Here is a 24,121-nt window from a genome sequence, read left to right as displayed (position 1 = left end):
CTGGCATTTCATATGGATACTGGTTCGAGTCCTGGCTACTCCACTTCTGATCCAGCTCCCTGCTCATGCACCAGGGAGAGCAACAGAGGATGGCAGGCATAAGTACTTGTGCCCCTGCACCCACATTGGAGATCTCGAAGAAGCTCCTGGCTCCTGGCCTCAGCCTGGCCCTGCCTCAGCCATTGAAGAGTAAACCAGTGGATAGAAGATTCTCTCTCTCTCTCTCTCTCTCTCTCTCTCTAACTATGCCCTTCAAATAAAAATTACATATCTTAAGAAAGAATAAAAAAGGGGCCGGCACTGTGGCGTAGCAGGTAAAGCTGTTGCCTGCAGTGCCGGCATCCCATATGGGTGCAGGGTCAAGTCCTGGCTGCTCCACTTCCAGTTCAATTCTCTGCCATGGCCTGGGAAAGCCGTGGAAGATGGCCCAAGTCCTTAGGCACCTGCACCCGTGTGGGAGACCTGGAAGAAGCTCCTGGCTCCTGGCTCCTGGCTCCTGGCTTCGGATCGGCGCAGCTCTGGCCGTTGCAACCATTTGGGGACTGAACCAGTAGATGAATGATATCTCTCTCTGCTTTTCCTCTCTCTGTGTAAGTCTTTCAATTAAATAAATAAATCTTTAAAAAAAGAGAGAGGAAAAAAAATAATAATGGGGTCAGGGGAATAGGGGAATGGGTACCTTGTTTTACAAGATCTTGCATATGATATTGGTGTGGGAATGCTCAGATAAGTTAGCACAAATAAATCAATTGATATTTATGTAAGCGTATAGTGTACAGGGGCGTATAGTGTACAGGGGCCTACGCTGTTGCGTAGCAGCTAAAGCCTCTGCCTGCATCTCTGGCATCCCATGTGGGTGCTGGTTTGAGACCCGCAACTCTACTTCTGATCCCGCTCTCTGCTATGGCCTGGGAAAGTAGTAGAGGATGACCCAAGTCCTTGGGCCCCTACACCCACATGGGAGACTCGGAAGAAGCTCTTGGCTTCAGATTGGCCCACCTCTAGCTGTTGTGGCCATTTGGGGAGTGAACCAGTGGATGGAAGACCTCTCTCTCTGCCTCTGCCACTTTCTGCCTTCCAAATAAATGAACCTTTTTTAAAAAAAGTGTTTAGTGTGTAGGTTAAATGATGTTTGGATTGGCTGCTGATCATTTGGGTGGATAAAAGTTAGATTTTGTTCTCATTGCAAATACCATACAGCATACAAGAAAAACTCTTAGAGTGCCTAAAGAAAATATTGCTATCATAGAATAGAAAATGTAATTCAAAAGAATGAAAGATTTTACTACATTGAAAAAATTAACACATTTAAGAAAAGAGAAACGTATTTGAAATACCAAAGGGAAATGATTGTTTCCAGAACAAGATACCAGACAGGTAAAATCCATTGATAAACACTTGAGGAGTCACTACATCTCTAGTTTCTATCTTACCACCATTCATACTTTCATTCTACAAATGTTTGAATGCCTGTAAGGTATGAGAAAGCCTTGTAAGTAGTGAACAAACAGTAAATGAATAAAATGGGGAAAATCTGTTTTTTTTTTAATGGAATTTATAGTCTAGTGATAGAGGAGATAACTGCTAAAGAGATAATATAGAACATTTTAAATGGAGCATTTCTGTAGAGGAAAGTAAAAACAGGAGAGATTGTGTGCTTTTGTCAAAGGAATGTTGTTTTAGGTAGTGGCATTTTAAGCAAAGATGAAGGTAATGAGAAAGTGAACCATGTGGTTATCTAAGAGGAAGAACATTCCAGGTAAAAGGAACAAATGGCCAAAAGACTATGGGGCAGCAAAGTGCTGAGTAAGTTTTATGCATAGCAAAATGGCAGTAGCTGAAGTTGAGTGAGCAAAGTGGTGAATGGTAGGAGATGAGATCAATAATACATAGGGTGTAGATCATTCTGGGCCTTTCTATCCCAGATAATTCTTTGTTGGGGGCCCTGTGCCTTTATTGGATGTTTGGCCACATTCTTGGCCTCTCTCCACTAGATGTCAGTAGTACCTCCAAGTTGTGACATTCCAAAATTCCAGACATTGAAATTTTAGATTTGGGGAGCAAAATTCCCTCTGATTGAGAATCACTTCTTTACTTCTTTAAATGAGAACTGGGTGCAGGTTCCATTTGGAAGGGTTGGAGGAAGACTTATACGATGTACTTGAAATAGTGGTACCCAGTCCTTCCTCAGGAGGAGTCAGACTGCCTAGTCCAGAGGCTTTCAGTCTGTGAATTTTCTAGGTCTGGAAACTGGGCAGATGTCTGTGACTTCCATTGTGATGATTCAGGTTGGTTTTAGGCCACCAAATTTAGCCTTTTTTCTGTTAGATAGATTGAACTGCCCATCTATTTGATTCCTAGGAACATCGTGATCAATTAGTTACCTCCAAAGATCCATGCCGGCCCAAGCATTCAAATCGCTGGTACATCCCTGCTGCCCTTATCTTTGGGGTTAAGTGCTGCCACTTGGCCTCTCCTATTTTGGGATTCCATTAGCCTCAGTGATGACATTCCTTACAGTCATTCTTCACGCATGGAAAGATAGCAACCACAGAACTTTTCAAGGATACAGGTGCTCTCATTACTAATATAAAGTTTTCTGGTTCTTCCTAAGGACTATAGTACAGTAGTTGGGCCGTAGGGATGTAGATTGGAGAGCATAAGTCTGCTCCAATGTTATCTCTCTCTTTTTTTTAAAGATTTATTTTATTTATTTGACAGGCAGAGTTACAGAGAGAGGTAGAGACAGGTCTTCCATCCGTTGGTTCACTTCCCAGATGGCCGCAACGACCAGAGCTGCGCTGATCTGAAGCCAGGAGCCAGGAGCTTCCTCTGGGTCTCCCACGGGGGTGCAGGGGCCCAAGGACTTGGGCCATCTTCTACTGCTATTCCGGGCCATAGCAGAGAGCTGGATCGAAGAGGAGCATCCGGAACTAGAACTGGTGCCCATATGGGATGCTGGCACTTCAGGCCAGGGTGTTAACCTGCTGCACTATCTCTTTAAGCCTTTGGATTTCCTCTTGCAAATAATGTCAGTGAAATTCTAGTATCTCCGCCTCATTAAATGTAGGCTGTTGTTGAATCCAAGTTTCAATCAACAGTCAAGTAGCCGGTTAGAGACATCTCCAGCTGAATAAACTTTCATGTAAAATTCAGAGTGTGTATATTTATAGAATGTACCCCGTATTGGTGAATTCTAATTTTCCTCGAATCTGCTTTCACATGGATCCCCCAGTTTTTTACTTTTATATATTATCAAAATCATAGGATTTTTTGGTCTGTAAGCTGTTTCTTCTTGGATTGTATTGTGTACCCTTCTCCCTATAGCATGCTGAAGTTTGGCACTAGTTATGGGACTAGTGGCAATGGGGTTGGTTTGGTCAATTTTGAGGAGAATAAGTATGGTTCTGCCAGATACCTGCTGCACATAGAATCCAGCAATGGAAAACTGTTCTTAGGTATAGGAGTTAAGATACTTCCACTGCAGGTTTGATATTGTCAGTTTTGTTCTAGCCCAGCCAAATGTTCCCATTCCAAGTTTTAAGGTCTTATTAGAGTTATTGCTTTTAACTTTCATATGAGAAGCTTGATGAGACAGTGAATTCAGCTGCTTTTACAATTCAGTAGTTCATACAGCTAAATTCTGTATTTGATTTTCAACCATATCAACCTGTGGCTACAAGAATTATGAGAGTCCTTTTAAGGCTGTTTTGAAAGCTTTTTTTTTTTTTTTTCTCAGACTATGACTTGTGTTAATGTCCCTATACTTGTAGTTATCTTCTGTTGCTGCTTAAGAGCACTTAGGAAATCCATCTCACATAACAGACTTTGTGGTCATCATTACTGTCTTAATAGTTAAGTGTAATAGTCACTTGGATTCCTAAAGTATTTGCTTCAGTTGGCACATCATCATGATCAACCATAAGTGATAGCTTGATTAATTGTGATGCCACTGCTTGCCTTATTCCTGCTTGAGTCCTTAACTCAAGCCCAAAGATACAGCCAAACCGTCTCCAAATCCCATTTTGTGTGTCTGTCTCCTATGGCTGTTACCGATCCTGCTTAGAGTACAGAAACCACATAATAATTTGAATATGGAAAGTTTAATACAATGAGCTATTAACCAGTAATGAAGAAGTAACTTAGGTGTAAAGAACACTAAAGTATACAGAGTAGTCCCTACCTCTAGGGCTGAGGCAAAGTAGCGAAGATGGAGTAAATTTGAAAGATTCCTAGTCTTCCAGTCTCAAGAGATTGGGAGTTTGTTGGAGAGAATATGGTCCACTGGATGCTGGAGAGGTTTGAGGTGCTGCAGGTTTTACTGGCCAGCACAAAATCGCCCTCTGGTGCCAACAGAAGTCACCGGGAAGCCCCTTCTTGAATCTGGATAAGAAGTATGTGAGGAAACTGACATTCTCTGGGAAGCTTCCTTGTCATAGGGAAGCCAGTGAGACTTGCTGATCTGTTCTTCTGGGAGAAAGCCTGCTGGTTTTTTTTATTCCTTTGGTTATAAAGTCATCCCCCCTTCTCCCTCCTACCTGCATTTTTTAAAAAAGATTATTTTATATATTTGAAAGAGTTAGGTAGAGACAGAACAAGAGGGGTTTTCCATCACTGGTTCATTCCCCAAATGGCTGCAACATAACCCCATATGCTACAACAGTTGCCTGCTGGTAGCTTTTGATCAAATGTTAGACACCATAGCTTTTACCTTGTTGATAGCTAGATTGTTTTTAATTCCTTTAACTATTTCTGAACTTTGTTCTGAAATAAAGGTACTAGAAATAGTCTGATGATTCTTTTGAGATTTACTTTTAAGCTTTGTTAGGTGGCTCCAGAATACCTTTTGGCTACTACTTTCTTTCTTTCTTTTTTTTTTTTTTGACAGGCAGAATGGACAGAGAGAGAGAGACAGAGAGAAAGGTCTTCCTTTGCCGTTGGTTCACCCTCCAATGGCCGCCGTGGTTGGCGCGCTGCAGCCGGTGCACCGCGCTGATCTGATGGCAGGAGCCAGGTACTTCTCCTGGTCTCCCATGGGGTGCAGGGCCCAAGGACTTGGGCCATCCTCCACTGCACTCCCTGGCCACAGCAGAGAGCCGGCCTGGAAGAAGGGCAACCGGGACAGAACCTGGTGCCCCGAACGGGACTAGAACCTGGTGTGCGGGCGCCGCAAGGCGGAGGATTAGCCTAGTGAGCCGCGGCGCCGGCCGGCTACTACTTATTTCATCCCATACTGAGGTGGTACCCTGTTGAACATTCTCTTATGCTTTTTGTGATAGCCTATGTGTCCAAAGGTCTTTTTCTTCTGGCCAGGGAGAATGTGAATTGTTTTAGGCTCTGTGTAAAGTCTAAGAGTTTGTGTTTGCTCTTTTCTAGTGATTTTTTGCCTTGTTGCTCCTTTCTGATGTCATTTCCCTGTAGTTTTTTCTCTTATTTTTGCATCTTAGTACTCAGCTGAACATTAGAGGAGAACCCTGTGATCTCCAGAGTTCTTTCTCAGTGTATCTCACTCTAAATATTCTGCCCTGTGAATTCTGGCCTCTTTGATATTTGCTAGTTTTAAAACCTGTTTTCTGAATTCAAGGAGACTACTAGGTTCTGTTTAGGTTCTCCCTCTGCTTTGTGGCCTGGAAACTTTATCCAAGAAGAATGCTAGGGCACTCATAGAACTTGCCTTTTTCCCTTCCTCAGGGCTCACTCTTGTATGCTACCTGTTGTCTAATATCTGAAAACTTACTTCATATATTTTGTCTGACCTTCAGTTGTTTAAGGCAGGAAGGTAAATTCAATCTCTGTTATGCTGTAACAGACTGAAAATAGAAGTCCTATTCCACTTACTTTTGTTGTATGAAGTGCATTCTTTAGAACAGGGGTCAGCAAACTATAACCTGCAGGCCGGATCCTGTTTGTGGCCTGTTTCTGTATTATCCACAAGCTAAAAGTGGTTTCTGCATTTTAAGGAGCTATGAAAAAGGAATGCTACAAAGATGTTATGTGGCACTTAAAATATTTACTGTTTGTCACTTAATAGAAAAAAATATGGGCCGGCGCCGCGGCTCACTAGGCTAATCCTCCACCTAGCGGCGCCGGCACACCGGGTTCTAGTCCCGGTCGGGGCGCCGGATTCTGTCCTGGTTGCCCCTCTTCCTGGCCAGCTCTCTGCTGTGGCCAGGGAGTGCAGTGGAGGATGGCCCAGGTGCTTGGGCCCTGCACCCCATGGGAGACCAGGAAAAGCACCTGGCTCCTGGCTCCTGCCATCAGATCAGCGCGTTGCGCCAGCCGCAGCGCGCCGGCCGCGGCGGCCATTGGAGGGTGAACCAACGGCAAAGGAAGACCTTTCTCTCTGTCTCTCTCTCTCTCTCACTGTCCACTCTGCCTGTCAAAACATAAAAAAAAAAAAAAAAAAAAAAATATGCCAACCCCTGCTTTAGAAGATTGGTCAGTATAGGTTTGTGAGAACAATATTTCTTGAGTTAGTCTTGCATGTGGATATGTTTTTATAGGCATGCATTGCTTTCTTGTGCTTCACAAATGATGCTTTTTTTTTTTTAACAAATTGAAGATTTGTGGCAATCCTGAGTCAAGTAATATTGTAAGTGCCATTTTTCTAACAACATATGCTCATTTTCTGAGTTTATATCACATTTTGGTAATTCTTAACAATATTTTGAAGTTTTTCATTATTATCGTATCTGTTATGATGACCTGTGATTAGTGATTTTTGAAGTTACTGTTGTAATTACTTTGGGGATCCATGGGCATGCCCATGTTAATAGAGCACTCAAGCATTATGTTTGTTCTGAGTATTCTAACAACTGGTTCTTCCCTCATTTCATTTCCTCCTCTTTGGCCTGTTTTCTGAGACATAGTACTATTGCAGTTAGGCCAGTAATAACCCATGGTGGCCGCTGGTTGTTAAGTAAAAGGAATAGTTCCATGTCTCTCATTTTAAAATAAAACTAGAAATGATTAAGCTTAGTCAGGAAGGAAAGCTAAGATAGGCTGATAGCTAGGCCTCTCATGCCAGTTAACCAAGTTGTGAATGCAAGAAAAAGTTATTGAAAGAAATAAAAAGTGTGACTCCAGGGAATACAAGTGATAGGAAAACAAAGCAGCCTTACTGTTAATGTGGAAAAAGTTTTAGTGGTGTACATAGCAGATCCATTCAGCCACAGTGTTCCCTTAAGCCAAAGCCTAATCCAGAGAAAGTACCAACTCTTTAATTCTTTGAAGGCGGAGAGAGGTAAGGAAGCTGCAGAAGAAAAATTGAAGCTAGCAGAACTTGGTTCAGGAGGTTTAAGGAAACAACTTGCCTCTAAATATAAAAGTACAAGGCGAAATAACAAGGGCTGATATAGAGACTTTATCAAGTTATGCAGAAGATCAAGCTAAGATAATTGATGAAAGTGGCTACAGTAAACAACATATTTTCTTCTTTAAAGATTTTATTTATTTATCTGAAAGGTAGAGTTACACAGAGAGAGAAGAAGTGGCAGAGAGAGGGAGAGGTCTTCCGTCCGCTGGTTCACTCCCCAAATGGCTGCAATGGCCGGAGCTGTGCTGATCTGAAGCCAGGAGCCAGGTGCTTCTTCAGGTCTCCCACATGGGTTCAGGGGCCCAAGCACTTGGGCCGTCTTCCATCGCTTTCCCAGGCCACAGCAGAGAGCCAGATCAGAAGAGGAGCAGCTGGGACTAGAACCAGCGCCCATATAGGATACCGGCGCCGCTGGCGGAGGATTAACCTACTGCGTCACAGCACCGGCCCCCAGATTTTCAATGTAGTTGAAATAGTCTTATTGAGAAAATGATGTTACCTAGGATTCGCAGCTTAAGAGGAGAAGTTAATGCCTGGCATCAAAACTTCAAAGATGGGCTGATGCTTATCAGGGGTTAATATAGCTGGTGATTTAAGTTGAAGCCAATGCTTGTTTTTCGTTCCAGAAATCCTAGGACTCTTTAAGAAACACTAAATCTACTCTACCTGTGTTGTATGAATGGAACAACAAATCCTAGATCGCAGCACATCTGTTTATAGCATGTTCACCCAATATTTTAAGCCCACTTTTGAGACCTACTGTTTAGACCTATTGTTTCAAAATATTACTACTCACTGACAATATACCTGATCACCAAAGTGCTCTGATGGAGATGTGTAGTGAGAATAATATTTTCATGACTGCTTAGCCAATGTCCACACTATAACCTGTCGATCAAAGAGTAATTTCAGCCTTGAAGTCTTATTTATGAAATGTATTTGGTAAGGTTATAGCTGCCGTAAATAGTGATTCCTTTGATAAATCTAAGCAAGCTGAATTGAAAACCTCCTGACAAGGATTCACCATTCTAGATGCTAGTCAGAACATTTCATGATTTATGGGAACAGGTCAAAATATCAACATCAGCAGAAGTTTGGAAGAAGTTGATGTCAACCCTGAAGGATGACTCTGAGGGATTGATACCATTAGTAGAGGAAATACCTGCAAATGTGGTAGACATAGCAAAAGAACTAGAATTGGAAGTAGAGCTTGAAGATGTGACTAATTAACTGCAATTTCATGATCAGTCTTTAAACAGAGGGGAGTTGCTTCTCACAGATGAGCAAAGAAAGTGGTTTCTTTATTTCTTTGTTTTTTTGAAAGGCAGAGAGACAAATCTTTCATCTGTTGACTCACACCCCAAGTGTCTGCAACAGCCAGTGTTGGGCCAGACCAAAGCCAGGAGTCTAGAACTTCATCCTGGTCTCCCACATTGGTTTCAGCGACCCAAATACTTCTTTCACTGCTGCCAGCCAGGGTGCTCCTCAGCAGGAGCTGGATTGGAAGTAGAGGAGCTGGGAAAATAACCAAGTCTTCTGCTAAGGGATGTGGGTACCCTAAGGGGCAACTTAGCTCTAGCTGTGACAAATGTCTGCCTCAGGAAGTGGTTTCTTGAGGTGGAATCTCTTGAAGATACTATGACACTATTGACAGAATGAAAATATCTAGAATATTATATAAAGATCTAGAGTATTATAAAAATTTAATTAATAAAGCAACAGGGTTTGAGAGGAGTGACTCCAATTTGGAAAGGAATTCTATGGGTAAAATGGTATCAATATCAAATACTGCAAAGAAATCTTTTGTAAAAAGTAAAGTCAGTTGATGAAACAGACTTCATTGTTTTATTTTTTTAAAAAAGATTTATTTATTTATTTGAAAGTCAGAGTTACACAGAGAGAGACTGAGAGGCAGAAAGAGAGAGTGACATAGAGTGTGTGTGTATGTCTATACACACACACACATTTTCCATCCACTCCCCAAATGACCACAATGGCTGTCCCCATCTCCCATGTGGGTGGTATGGACCCAAGCAGTTAAGCCATCATTATCTGTTTCATTAGTCATAGTAATCAGGGAGGTGGGTCAGAAGTGGAGCAGAGGCTGGCGCTGTGGGGTAATGGATAAAGTTGCCACCTGTGGTGCTGGAATCCCATAGGGGCACCAGTTTGAGTCTCAGTTGCCCCACTTCCAATTCAGTTCCTTGCTGATGTACCTGGGAAAGCAGTGGGAGATGCTTCAAGTCCCTGGGTCCCTGCACCCACATAGAAGACCCAGAAGAAATTCCTGGCTCCTGGCTTCGGATCTGCCCAGCCCTGGCCGTTGTAGCCATTTGGGGAGTGGACCAGTGGATGTAAGATCTCTTTCTATCTCTTCCTTTCTCTCTGTAACTCTGCTTCTTAGATAAATAAGATAAATCAAAAATATATAAAATAAAAGATAAAACATTTATTTATTTGAGAGGTAGAGTTACAGACAGAGAGAGAGGGAGAGACAGAGAGAAAGAGATTTTCCACTTGCTGGTTCACTCCCCAAGTAGCCTCAAGGGCCGGGGCTGGGTTAGGCTGAAGCTGGGAGCCAGAAGCTGGATCCAGGTCTCCAATGTAACCCTCTGTTCTTTAGTGGTATACTACATGGCTGGTATCATCCTTGTAGAAGAGTCTTGAACTTGATAGAGCTTATGTTGAAAATTTAAATTTATATGTAAATTTATACTTATTTACATGTGGTTATATAAAATATGTAAATGTGTAAAACATAAATTTATACTAAAACATTTAAAAATTTTTTCTTTAAAAAAGATTTATTTTATTTGAAGGCAGAGTTAGAAAAAAAAAAAAAAGAGAGAGCGATATCTTTCATCCATTGGTTTACTCCCCAAATGGCTGCAACAACTGGAGCTGGGCAGATCTGAAACCAGGAGCCAGGAGCTGCTTCAGGGTGCAGAGGCCCAATCCCTTGGGCTGTTTTCTGCTGCTTTCCCATGCACATTAGCATGGAGCTGGATCAGAAGTGGAGCAGCTGGAATATGAACTGGTGACCATGTGAGATGCCGGTGCTGCAGGTGTGGCTTAACCTGCTACACCACAATGCTGGCCTCCAAAACTATTTTTTACCTGAGAGAGAGCAAGCAAGAGAGTGATAAAGAGCTCTTCTGCTGTTTCATTCCTCAAGTGCGTGTAACAACTGTGACTGAGTTGGGGCTGGAGCTGGGAGCTAAAATTATAGTCCAGGTCCCTCAGTTGGGTGACAGGTATTCAGTTACTGGAACTGTCACTGGTGCCTCCCAGGGTCTACGTTGGCAGGAAGCTGGATCCAGAGTCAAGAATCCAACCCAGGTGCGTTCCCATGTGAGATGTATGCATCTTAATCTCTAGGGTAAACTCCTGCTCATATTTTTATCTTCCAGTTCCATTTTTCCATGGATGTTTTGAAGTCCTCTTGTATATACCAGCAATAAACAATCGAAAAGATCAAGAGATGGTTATTTTGGTGCAAAATTGTTTTGCTGTCTGTATATAGTTTTTCTCATGGTAAGCATTTTCTGTGAACTATGGGAAGATCCTTTAAAGTTTTGTTTGTTTGTTTTATTTGAAAGAGAGAGGGAGAAAGTATCTTTGACCCACAGGTTCACTCCCCAGATACTGTAACAGCTGGGACTGGGCCAGGTCCAAGCTGTGGGTCTCCCATGAGGGTGTCAGGGACCCAAGTACTTGAGCCATCTATTCCTGTCTTCCTGGATATGCATTAGCAGGAAGTTGGAATTGGACACAGAGTAGGGACATAAACCCAGTCTCTTAGATACGTAATGTGTGCATTCCAAGTGGTATCTTGACTGCTGAGCCAAATGCCCACTCTGTATACTTTACGAATGTAGGTAAATTTTTGAAAATTATTTCAGTAAGCTTTATTCTTTTGTTAAAGATTATTAATTTGAAAGGCAGAGTTACAGAGAGGCAATGGCAGAGAGAGAGTGTGTGAGGTCTTTCATCTGCTAGTTCACTCCCCAAATGGCTGTAACAGCTGGAGTTGGGCGGATCCAGAGCCAGGAGATTCTTCCAGGTCTCCCACGTGGGTGCCGGGGCCCAAGGATTTGGGCCATCTTCCACTGCTATCCCAGGCCCTAGTAGAGAGCTAACCTAATAATATTTTTTAAGATTTATTTATTTGAAAGGGAAAGTTACAGAGTGTCAGAGAGAGGTCTTTGATCTGCTGGTTCACTCCCCAAATGGCTGCAGTGGCTGAAGCTGGGCTGATCCAAAGCCAGGAACCAGGAACTTCTTCAGATCTCCCACATGAGTGCAGGGTCCCAAGCACTTGGTTCATCTTCTTCTGCTTTCCCAGGCCATAGCAGAGAGCTGGATGGGAACTGGAGCAGCCAGGTCTTGAACTGGTGCCCATATGGGATGCCTGCACTGCAGGCAACGGCTTACCTCCTACACCACAGCGCCAGCCCAGTAAGCCTTATTTTTTTAAGGTGTGCTTTTGTAAATTTAACTTATAGCTTTGATATAGTTCTTTTTCCTTAAGTTATAAGAATAGTTTTATATTTGTATTATTATTCACCAGCATGTCTTTGTTATTTACATTTTGCCAGGTATTATCATAAACTTATTTTATGTTGTAAGAGAAGAATAAAATTGTTTTATTTTAAGTAATTGAGTAATAAAGAATTTCATTATTTAGAATAATTTAATGTAGTAGATTTGTAGCAATCATTTATCTATGTATAATGATAATATATTCCCGGAAGGGGAAATTAAGAAGCTTTTAAGTTTATCCTAGCTCATCTGGCTCCTTAGAAGACTTGGGATTACTTTGTTATATTTTTTGGTAGGAGGAGAAGAAATGACCTTCTGTCATTCCTGTTGTTTGGATGTAGTTTTTGTTCCAAGAGTTCATATGTTCAGAGCTTGGTCCCAAGTGTGGCAGTATTGAGAAGGTTGGGACTTTAAGAGGTGGGTTTTAGTAGGAGGTCTTGAGGTCAGTTGAGGCATCTGCTTAAAAGAGATTAAGGTGTTTCTTGTGGGTTCCTGAGTTCTCCTCAAGAAAGTATTGTCACAGAAGCCTGGACCTTGTCCCATCCAGCTCCCTCTAGCTTCCTGTTTTGAGATGTGATGCTCTCCCAAATGCACGTTCACCATGATGTGATATCATCCATTGTTGGCCCTCCTCAGAGGCTGAACCAGTGGGGCTACCTTATCTTGGACTCTGAACCCAAAATTGCGAGGGGAAATAAACTTTTTTTGTTTATAAAATTATACTGCCTCACGTATTTTGTTAGAGTAATGAAAAAATGACTACTGTAGCCATATGATTTAATTATACTTTATATTTTAAGATTTCAGTATACCTCATAGTGATCTGATTACTCGTCTTCCAGTTATTTTTGTGAGAGACTGTATTTCAATGGCCTCTTCCTAAGGAAACTTAAGTATCTGGTTATTTTTGAGCATTTAATTTTTATTGTGAAGGTAACATTGTATAGGCAATTTGAAAGATTAAAAGGATTTAAGGGTGAAAATTTCTTGTAATTTCAGTACTTACTGGATAACTTGTATATTTAAATGAGTGCATGCTAAAATTCCTCATTTTAATATTTTTTTAAAAGTAGGTTTGAGAACTAAGAAACCTGAAAATGTATTTTTTTTTTTTTTTGACAGGCAGAGTTAGACAGTGAGAGAGAGAGACAGAGAGAAAGGTCTTCCTTCTATTGGTTCACCCCCCAAATCGCCGCTACAGCCGGCGCGCTGCGCCCATCCAAAGCCAGGAAGGAACTGGGTGCTTCCTCCTGATCTCCCACAAGGGTGCAGGGCCCAAGCACTTGGGCCATCCTCCACTGCCTTCCCGGGCCACAGCGAAGAGCTGGACTGGAAGAGGAGCACCAGGACAGAATCCGGCACCCCAACCGGGACTAGAACCCTGGGGTGCCGGCGCTGCAGGCGGAGGATTAGCCAAGTGAGCCACGGCGCTGGCCCTGAAAATGTATTTAAAAATTACTTTTGTGAAAATTTTGAACTTGATCCTTCTGCACCTGCACTTATATTTTTTAATATATTAAATGTTACACCAAATAATAATTACATAGTTTTACCTATTGTGGCTTTGGAAAAACACAAGATACTATCATTTTTGTGATAGAAAAAGTTAATGTGTTATTACTAAAAAATTAATATTTTAATTTCAGTTAAGACTTAGCTGGTTTTGCTTTTAAGTTACTCCTCTATTTATTTTTTAATTAATTTATTTATTTGAAAGAGTTACACAGAGAAAGAAGGAGAGGCAGAGAGAGAACGGTCTTCCATCTGCTGGTTCACTCCCCAGTTGGCCGCAACAGCCAGAGTTGCACTGATCTGAAGCCAGGAGCCAGGAGCTTCCTCCGGGGCTCCCACGCGGGTGCAGGGGCCCAAGGACTTGGGCCATCCTCCACTGCCTTCCCAGGCCACAGCAGAGAGCCGGATCTGAAGTGGAGCAGCCGGGACTCGAACTGGCACCCATATGGGATGCCAGTACTGCAGGCGGTGGCTTTACCCACTACGCCACAGTGCCGGCCCCTAGTTATTCCTCTTTAATTAAATGTTCTTGTTGATATCTGTTTAGTTTTACAATATATTTCCCTGCGAAGAAACATTACAATATTTAAATCCTGTTTTTCTTTCTAATACGTGTGTGTGTGTGATAGCTAGTAATATTCAAAAGTGGGGACTTTGGTCATTTTTATTGGTTTTTGCCTTTTCTTGTTCTTTTCGTGAAAAAATACGAGTTTATTAACCATTATATAAATTTTCGTGGCCTTAGCATAAATTATGTTTTATTTCATTAAGGTTGGGTTATTCAGTTCTGAAACTTTTTGCCTTCTAAGAAAAGTGAAAAACTGGGGCCGGCATTTGGCATAGTAGGTAAGCTGCTGCCTGCGGTGCCGGCATCCCATGTGGGCACTGATTTGAGTCCTGGGTGCTCCACTGCAAATCCAGCTCTGTGCTAATGTTCCTGGGACACTAGTGGAGGATGGACCAAGTGCTTGGGCCTCTGCCACTCATATGGCAGACCCAGATGAAGCTCCTGGCTCCTGAATCCACCCTGGCTTGTTGCCATCTGAGGAGTGAACCAGCAGATGGAAGTCCTCTCTTTCTGTCTCTCCCTTGCTGTCTGTAATTTTGCCTTTCAAATAAGTAAAATATTTAAAAAGAAGAAATGGAGCCGGTACTGTGGTGTAGCTGGTAAAGCCTTTGCCTGTGATGCCGACATCCCATATGGGCACTGGTTTGAGTCCCAGCTACTCCACTTTTTTTTTTTTTTTTTTTTTTTTGACAGAGTGGACAGTGAGAGAGAGAGAGACAGAGAGAAAGGTCTTCCTTTGCCGTTGGTTCACCCTCCAATGGTTGCCGCGGCCGGCGCGCTGCGCTGATCCGATGGCAGGAGCCAGGTGCTTCTCCTGGTCTCCCATGGGGTGCAGGGCCCAAGCACTTGGGCCATCCTCCACTGCACTCCTGGGCCACAGCAGAGAGCTGGCCTGGAAGAGGGGCAACCGGGACAGAATCCGGTGCCCCGACCGGGACTAGAACCCGGTGTGCCGGCGCCGCAAGGCAGAGGATTAGCCTAGTGAGCCGCAGCGCCGGCTACTCCACTTCTGATCCAGCTCCCTGCTAATGCGTTTAGGAAAGCAGCGGAGCAAGGTCCAAGTTCTTGGCCCCTGCACCCACATTGGATACCTGGAAGAAACTCCTGAATACTGGTTTCAGATTGGCCCAGCTTAGGCTTTTGAGGCCATTTGGGGAGTGACCCAGTGGATGGAAGATCTCTCGTCCTCCCACCCCCACTCTAACTCTACCTTTCAAATAAATAAGTAAATCTTTTTTTTTTTTTTTTAATTTGACAGATGAAGTTATAGACAGAGAGAGACAGAGAGAAAGGTCTTCCTTCCATTGATTAACTCCCCTAATGGCCGCTATAGCCGGCGCTGCTCCAATCTGAAGCCAGGAAGGAACTGGGTGCTTCCTCCCGGTCTCCCATATAGGTGCAGAGACCCAAGCACTTGGGCCATCCTCCACTGCCTTCCTGGGCCACAGCAGAGAGCTGGACTGGAAGAGGAGCAACTGGGACTAGTATCCAGCACCCCAACTGGGACTAGAACCCGCAGCGGCCATTAGGGGGTGAACCAACGGAAAAGGAAGACCTTTCTGTCTCTCTCTCTCACTGTCCACTCTGCCTGTTGAAAAAAAAAAAAAGAATTACTGTGAAAATAGTTGTGACTTTGAGGACTCCTTAAAGGATCTTGGAGCCCTATGGTTCTGAGATTGCTTTAAGGGTCATCTTTTTCAGAGGCATCTTACTTGATTACAATTGTATTTCAAGACTGAATAATCATTGTTTGCCTGTGTATTCATTCCTATAGATGGTTTGAAGCAGGTAGACCTCAGTTGGTCCTTCATTTTTTTTTTAATCAAAATAAGATTTCACATTTTTTTGATTGATTTTTACTTTAGCAGGGGATTGTGTTAAGTTGTCTTTTAATTGAATTCAGGGATCAGAAATCTAAGGCAAGCAGTCCTAGATTATTTTTACTTTTAGTAATTGAAGAGGGGTCAGTATTGTGGTAAAGTGAGTTAAGCTGTCTCCAGCAATGCCAACACACTGTATGGTCACCAGTTTGAGTCTTGGCAGCTCTGCTGCCAATCCAGCTCCTTGCTAACGTGCAATGGATAGCAGTGTACGATGGCCAGGTACTTGGGCCCCTGCACCCATGTGGAAGCCCCAGAGGAAGCTCCTGGCTCCTGGCTTCAGCCCAGCCAAACCCCAGCTGTTGGGACCATTTGGAGAGTGAACCAGTGGAGGGAAGATCTGTCTTGTCTCTTCTTCCTCTGTTCTGTAACTCTGCCTTTCAAATAAATAATCGTAAAAAATAAATCCTAAAAACTGGTAGTTTCAAAGTTCCAAGTTTATAAGAAAAAAATCATGCAAACATTTATTTTCTTCTTTCTGTAGTGTACTTTTTTTTTTTTTTTTTAAGATTTATTTATTGGAAAGGCAGAGTTTCAGAGAGGTAGAGGCAAACAGAGAGGTCTTCCATCCACTGGTTCACTCCCCAGTGGCCACAATGGCTGGAGCTGGGCTGATCCAAAGCCAGAAACTTCTTCTGGGTCTCCCTTGTGGGTGCACAGGCCACAAGTTGGCTATCTTTCACTGCTTTCTCAGGTCATAGCAGAGAGCTGGACTGGAAGAGGAGCAGCTGGACTCAAACTAGTGTCCATGTGGAATGCTGGTACTGCTGGTAGCGGCTTTACCCACTATGTCACAGCGCCGGCCCCTGTAGTGTACTTTTAAGCATAACATACATATGGAGATTGAAAGGGAAAAATATCCAGCTATTCAAAAATTATTATTTTTGTTTTCATGTCTGTGTAGGTTAATTTTCTCTTTAACTGTTGTGGAAAGAAGTCATAAAAGCACTGTTAAGGTAATGGCTTTTGAGAAATGAAGTTTTTTTAAAAATGGTATTTTCTCTTTAATGACTGAGAGTCTTTAAGCTATATTTCATGATAAAAATTTTTAAAAGGTTTATTTATTTAAAAGGAAGAATCACAAAGATACTTTTCCTTGCTGGTTCATTCCCCCAAATACCTGCAGTAGCCGGGTTTGGTACAGAGAAGCCGGAAGCCAACCATGTTATCTGGGTTTCTCGTGTGTGGCAGAGACCCAAGTACTTGGGCCATCATTTGCTGCTGTTCCAGGCACATAAGCAGGGAGCTGGTTTGGGACCTAAGCAGCTAGGACTTGAAGTGACACTCTGATTTGGGATGCTAGCATCACCAGCAGCAATTTAGCCTAGTTAGCCACAACACCAGCACCTCATGATAAATTTAACTAGTTTATGGTTAGTTATTCATTAAAATATATAAACATATTTGATGATTCTTATTTGAAAGGGAGAGTTAAGAGAGAGGGAGAGGCATCTGTTGGTTCACTCCCCAAATGGTTACAATTGCTGGGCTGAAGCCAAGAACTCCATTAAGGTTTTTGTCAGGGACCCAAATACTTGGGTCGTTTGCTTTCCAGGTGCATTTGCAGGGAGCTGGATCAGAAGTGGAGCAGCTGGACTGGAATTGGTGCTCATGTGGGATGCCAGCTTCATCTGCTGTGCAACAACTCAGGCTCTTATGATGTAAATTTAATATGCTAGTGATATATTCTCTGAAACAGTAATAGAGCATTTTTTTTTTTTCTTTTTGGACAGGCAGAGTTAGACAGTGAGAGAGACAGACAGAATGGTCTTCCTTCTGATGGTTCACCCAACAGATGGCCGCTACAGCCGGCGCGCTGCGCTCATCTGAAGCCAGGAGCCAGGTGCTTCCTTTTGGTCTCCCAGGCGGGTGCAGGGCCCAAGCAACTGGGCCATTCTCCACTGCCTTCCCGGGCCACAGCGAAGAGCTGGACTGGAAGGGGAGCAACCGGGACTAGAACCTGGTGTGCCGGCGCCACAGGCGGAGGATTAGCCAAGTGAGCTGTGGCGCCGGCCTGTAGTAGAGCATTTCTAATGACTGCTTCTCTGAGCTTGAAATTAATTTGGTTACTTCATTTTATAGAGCTGTAAATTTGTAAAATCCACCTTAACTCCACTGCTACTACTTTGTACTGTGGTTTTTATTCTATGTAACATTAAAAAACAAAATGTGCTGCCAGCACATCAAGTGTGAATTATAAATGACAAGGGTATATATAGCAAGTTGATAGCTAGTTTTGTACTGATGGAGAAACCAAACCTATGTTGTTTTTAAGTTTATGTCAAAGTAATTTCAGTGGAAACAATCATTTTGTTCAATGAACTTTAAATGAACTTTGAGGGCCAGTATTGTGGAGCACCAGATTAAGCTGCCACCTGTGATACCAGCATCCCATATGTATACTGACTTAAGTCTGGCTGCCTCACTTTTAATCCAGTTCCCTGCTAATGTTTGTGGAAAATAATTGAAGATGGCTGAAGTTCTTATGTCCTTGCCACCCATGTCCAAGAATTGCATGGAATTCCAGGATCTTGGCTTTGGCCTGACCCAGCCCTGGCTGTTTTGGTTATTTGGGGAGTAAACCAGTGGATTTAATATGTCTTGCTCGCTCTCTCTTTAACTCTGCCTTTCAAATAAATAAATATCCAAAAGTAAAACTTTAAATAAATTTTGGAATGAATAAAGATGAGAAAAGTAGATAGATTTGATTCTATTTTCAATGAAGTGGTGTTAATGTCCTAAGAAGTCATTCAATTAGGGAAGAAAAAAAACACATTATGGAGAGAGAATGAAACCTACTTTTATAGTTTCCTCATCAGGTTTTCAGCTTTCATTATATTAGTTTGAGTTCTTTGTTTATACCTAGCTTGAGAGTCAATTGTGAACCTTAGGTCTGAGTAAACTTTTAGGATTCTGTAGACTAAAGTTCATCAATTTACATGAGATGAAAAATTCGAACCCCAAAAGAATGTTAGAGATTTAGTTGTAAAGGAGTGACTAGAATGTAATAATGTTGAAAGTAGTAATCTTTCTTGAGACCTCTTAGATATTTGACAGCAGTTACTTTGCCCAACTAATTAAATTTTTCTGTGCAACTAGTCCTTACTTTGCATATGCTTGGATTTCAGTTGATTTGGTTGAAAATGAAGTAAGTACCCTAACAATATAGTTCAGATTTCCTTTATCATAGTACATTAACTGTGAATAATTGCAAAAGTCTGAACTTTGATGCTAGCTTCTTAGTCAACCATTATGTAATTAGCTGATGTCTGAGATGATCAGTGACCAATCATGTCATTTCTTGCAATGTCTATGGACTTTGGTCACTGCACATGTGTTATTTAGTTTATACACAGACAGTAAAGTTTATAGTTGTACTGCTTCCTTGTCTCTCAGTGATAAATGCATGTGACATTTTAAAAAAACGGATAACAAAAGAATTGGACAGCAAAAAAATGAAAGTGTTGAAATTCAGAAATGAAAAGTAATAATGGAAGAACTGAAAAATTAGTTAAGTTTAGAAAACTTGAAAATGATGCTATGTAAGTGAAAATAGGACAGAAAGTAGGCCTGCATGTGGCCATGGTGTGAACTGTCTTGAAAAAAAATTAATAAATATAAAAACATCATTTTGACATCATTTAATTTAAATTGTACAGGCACAGATACCAGTCAGTTTGACTAACAGCCTAAAGCATTGAAGTTAGTTGCTGGATTGATTAAAAAATAGTAATTAAAATGAGATTGAAGAACTTTTTATTGCCAATCAAGATTGGTTTCATCATCTCAGAACCACAAGTATTAATGATAAGCTCTCTGGGGAAGCTGCTAGAGTAAATAGGGTTCCTGATGTGAAATTTGCATCCAGATATGGCAGGTAGGTAGAATCATCAGCTATTTAAAATTGATGAGACTTTATTTTTTATTTTTGAAAGCTTTTATTTAATAAATATAAATTTCATAGGTACAGTTTTTTGGAATATAGTGGTCCTTCATTTTTGGAATATAGCTGTCTTCCCACCCCCACTCCCGTCCCAGCCTCCTGCTCCCTCTCCCATCTCATGCTGCATTAAGATTATCTTTATATACAGAAGATTGACTCTATGCTAAGTAAAGATTTCAATAGTTTGCACCCACACAGACACACAAAGTATAAAGTACTATTTGAAGACAAGTTTTACCGTTAATTCTCATAGTACAACTCATTAAGGACAGAGGTCCTACATGGGGAGCAAGTGCACGGTGACTCCTGTTGTTAATTTAACAATTGACACTCTTATTTATGATGTCAGTGATCACCTGAAGCTCTTGTCATGAGCTTCCAAGGCTATGGAAGCCATTTGAGTCCACAAACTCTGACATTATTTAGACAGGGCCATAATCCAAGTGGATGTTCTCTCCTCCCTTCAGAGAAAGGTACCTCCTTCTTTGATGGCACGTTCTTTCCACTGGGATCTCACTCACAGAGATCTTTCATGTAGGCCACTTTTTGCCACGGTGTCTTGGCTTTCCATGCCTGAAATGCTCTCATGGGCTTTTTAGCCAGATCCAAATTCCTTAAGGGCTGATTCTGAGGCCAGAGTGCTGTTTAGGGCGTTTGGATGGGACATGTATTTTTTTAAAAAGAAATATTTTCCAACTGGCATTGTAGCACAGAGAATTAGGCTGCTGCCTGTGACACTGGCATTCCATATGACTGCCGGTTCAATTCCCAGCTGCTCCACTTCCAGTCCAGCTCTCTGCTAATGTGCAGAAAGATGGCCGTAGTGCTTGGGCCCCTGCCACCCATGCAGGAGACCCTAATGGAGTTCCAGGCTCCTGGCTTAGGCCTCTCTCAACACTAGCTGTTGCAGCTATTTGGGAAGTGAACCAGTGGATGGAAGATTCTCTCTCTCTCTCTCTCTCACTCACTCACTCTCACTTTGCCTTTGATATAAGTAAAATAAACCTTTAAAAATTAAAAATGTTTATTTTAATTATTTTTTGAGAGGAGAACTACAGACAGGGAGAGACAGAAAGGTCTTCCGTCTGTACAGTGCAGACACTCAGATGCAGAATGTAGGCATCCTAACTAGCACTTCACTGCTGTGTCAAATGCCTGCCCCAGACAATTTTTCTTGTTTTGTTTTGAAAGAAGTCCCATTATTAATTTTGAAACTCAAGAGTGACCATAATGAGGAGTGTTTAAATTTGCAGCCTGATGAGGAACTTGTTAGTAGGGCTGATTTATTGACACAGCTGAGGAATGTGTGACAGGAAGGGTGACAATGTCCTGATGGAAGTGATGCTGTAGGAATTTCTTAGTGAGACTCGTGAAGATATTCAAAGATGAAAAGGGCAAAGCACAACATTTTGGAAGCTAATCATAGCCTAGAAAGAGTTAATGACCATTTGCCAAAGCATAGGAAAGATGCTGTTTCTGTATCATTAGTTACAGGAGGAGAAGGTGGCAAGCATTGTCTACTGATAGGTTCTTTTTCACAAAACAGTAAAACACTTTAATTTTTAGTGTTTCTTATGTTTTAAACTATTGCATTCCCTATGCATTTAAACTGACAGAATTATAATGTTTTAAATGTTTTGACAAACATTTTAAGAGACCATAGAACAACTGTAATATTTTTCTTTGTTCACTGAGATTGCTTTGAATAATATCAGCTATTTTTATTTTTATGGTCCTGTACTATGGGCTACTTGTATAAAAATTTTTTTCTCCCATAGCAATTTACTACATATTCCACCTTGAGAAAATGTTTTTAGAAATCCCCAGGATGAATAAATTTGAAAGAGTAACCAAGGGATGTTTGGATGGGGATAACAGCACAGAAAACCTGGCAGTACCATTGTGAGGGTAAAGGAGGAGGATTTTTGATTTAGAGTGATGTGATGCAGGTGTAAATATTTTTACAAAGCTTTTGTTTGTATGAAAGGCAGAGAGAACGAGGGACACAGATTGGCAAGGGGAGATCTTTCATATGCTGGATCATTCCCCAAATGCCTGCAACAGCCAGGACTGGGCCAGGCTGAAGCCAGGAGCCTGGAATTCCATCTAGGTATCCCATATGGGTGGCAGGGACCCATCACTTGCTATCTTCCTTGCTGCAAATTGATAAGAAGATGGCATTGAGAATGGAGCTGGGGCCGATGCCACGGCTCACTAGGCTAATCCTCCGCCTTGCTGCGCCGGCACACCAGGTTCTAGTCCCGGTCGGGGCGCCGGATTCTGTCCCAGTTGCCCCTCTTCCAGGCCAGCTCTCTGCTGTGGCCAGGGAGTGCAGTGGAGGATGGCCCAAGTGCTTGGGCCCTGCACCCCATGGGAGACTAGGATAAGCACCTGGCTCCTGCCATCGGATCAGCGTGGTGTGCCAGCCGCAGCGTGCCGGCCGCGGCAGCCATTGGAGGGTGAACCAACAGCAAAGGAAGACCTTTCTCTCTGTCTCTCTCTCTCTCACTGTCCACTCTGCCTGTCCAAAAAAAAAAAAAAAAAAGAGAGAGAGAGAGAGAATGGAGCTGGGACTGGAACCTAGGCACTCTGATATTGGATATAGGCATCCTAAGCAGTTTTTTTTTTTTTTTTTTTTGATTTATTTATTTATTTATTTGAAAGGCAGAGTTACAAAGAGGCAGGGGGAGAGAGAGAGAGAGAGAGCGAGAGAGTGGTCTTCCATCTGCTGGTTCACTCCCCAGGTGGCCGCAAGGGCCTAAACTGCACTGACCCGAAGCCAGGAGCCAGGAGCTTTTTTGGGGTTTCCCACATGGGTGCAGGGTCCCAAGGACATGGACATCTTCCACTGCTTTCCCAGGCCATAGCAGAGAGCTGTATTGGAAATGAAGCAACCAGAACTGGAACCGGCACCCATATGGGATGCCTGCACTGCAGGCAGTGGTTTTACCCACTGTGCTACAGTGCCGGCCCTCTGGCAGTCAGCTTCTAAAACCCTAGGGATCTTCTGAATGATGTGTCTTTTTTAAGTTAAATAGATGGTAGTAGCTGGGAGCTGTTAGATAGCTTTAGGATGGGGACTGGCCACCATAAAGACCAAGGTATGATGAGCTGGCTCAAGGTTGAGGCAGTCATCAATGGATATTTAATCAGCCATGGTTTTTCCTACTGAAGCGTCTGTAAAAACCCACCAAGGGGCTGGAATTGTGGTGTAGCAGGTTAAGCTGCCACTTGTGATGTCAGTGTCCTATATGGGCACCACTTCAAGTCCCAGCTGCTCCACTTCAATCCTGCTCCCTGCTCATGTGCCTGGCAAAGTAGCTGAAGATGACTCAAGTGTTTGGGTCACTGCCACCCACGTGGGAGTCCGTATAGAGTTCCAGGATTCTGGATTTGGGCTTGGCACCAGCCCAGGCCATTGCAGCCATTTGGGGAGTCACCCAGCAGGTGGAAAATCTGTCTCTGCTTCTCTCTAATTCTGCCTTTCAAATAAATAAAAATTATTTAAAAAGTAAAAACATTGCCAGATATTACATGCGCACACACACACACACACAAAATGACTGGGTTCATAGAGCTTCCAGATTGCTAAATTCGTGGGCATGTGAAGAAGGTAATGTGCTCAGAGAAGGCATGGAAGCTCACTTCTCCCCCTTTCCTTGCCCTCTGTTCTTTTGACTGGCTGTTTGTATCCTTTGTAATGTCCTCTTTTTTTTATAAGTTTGTTTTTATTTATTTGAAAGGCAAAGGGTTGACTCCCCAGATGCAAACAACTAGGGCTGGGCCAGGCTGTACCCAGGAGCTAAGAACTCCATCTGGGTGTCCTTTGTGGTTGGCCAGGACCCCATACTTGAGCCATCATCTGCTGCCCCACTCCCATGAGCAGGAACCTGGATTGGAAGCAGAGGTGGGACTCAATCCCAGGCACATTGATCTGGGATGCAGGTGACTCAAAGGGCACAACACCTGCTCTGTAATCTACTTAGTAGAAAAACTCAATAAATACTTTATACTGAGTTCTGTGAGCAATTCTAGCAAATTAATTGAACACGTGGGAACCCTGAGTTATAACCAGTTAGCCAGAAACACCAAGCTTTGTACTAGGACTCAGTGATCTGATGCTAACTCCAGATAGATAGTGTCAGGATTGAATTGAATTATAGAGCACTATTAAAATCAAGCAAAGAATGTAGAGATGAATCTCCAATAGAGAGACTTTTACAAGAGTACTTCAAAAAAGTTTGTAGAAAAATTAAATGAAAAGATAAAGTTTATTTTGATGCAAAGAACTTTGAAATCCATGCATAGTTTTTTCGTATAATAGATTTTCCATGAACTTTTTCTCTTTTTTAAGATTCATT

The 24,121-nt window shown here is 42.4% G+C and overlaps 1 protein-coding gene across 11 annotated transcripts in view; it reads left to right on the top strand.

Moving 5' to 3' along the window:
- ZMYM4 (zinc finger MYM-type containing 4) overlaps positions 1-24,121 on the top strand; it is a 184,213-nt gene that overhangs the window by 27,713 nt on the left and 132,379 nt on the right. The window contains exon 2 of one of the 11 annotated variants that reach the window (XM_070078769.1): positions 10,726-10,849. The exons of the other annotated variants lie outside the window; for them this stretch is intronic. Within the exon in view, the coding sequence (XP_069934870.1) occupies positions 10,847-10,849 (3 nt within the window). The 5' untranslated portion in view covers positions 10,726-10,846. The remainder of the gene's footprint in view (positions 1-10,725; positions 10,850-24,121) is intronic. 11 annotated transcript variants of the gene reach the window in all.

This window comes from Oryctolagus cuniculus, chromosome 7 (genome assembly GCF_964237555.1).
Source record: "Oryctolagus cuniculus chromosome 7, mOryCun1.1, whole genome shotgun sequence".
In the NCBI taxonomy this organism is placed as follows: Eukaryota; Metazoa; Chordata; class Mammalia; order Lagomorpha; family Leporidae; genus Oryctolagus; species Oryctolagus cuniculus.
This window is presented reverse-complemented; position numbering and strand designations above follow the sequence as displayed.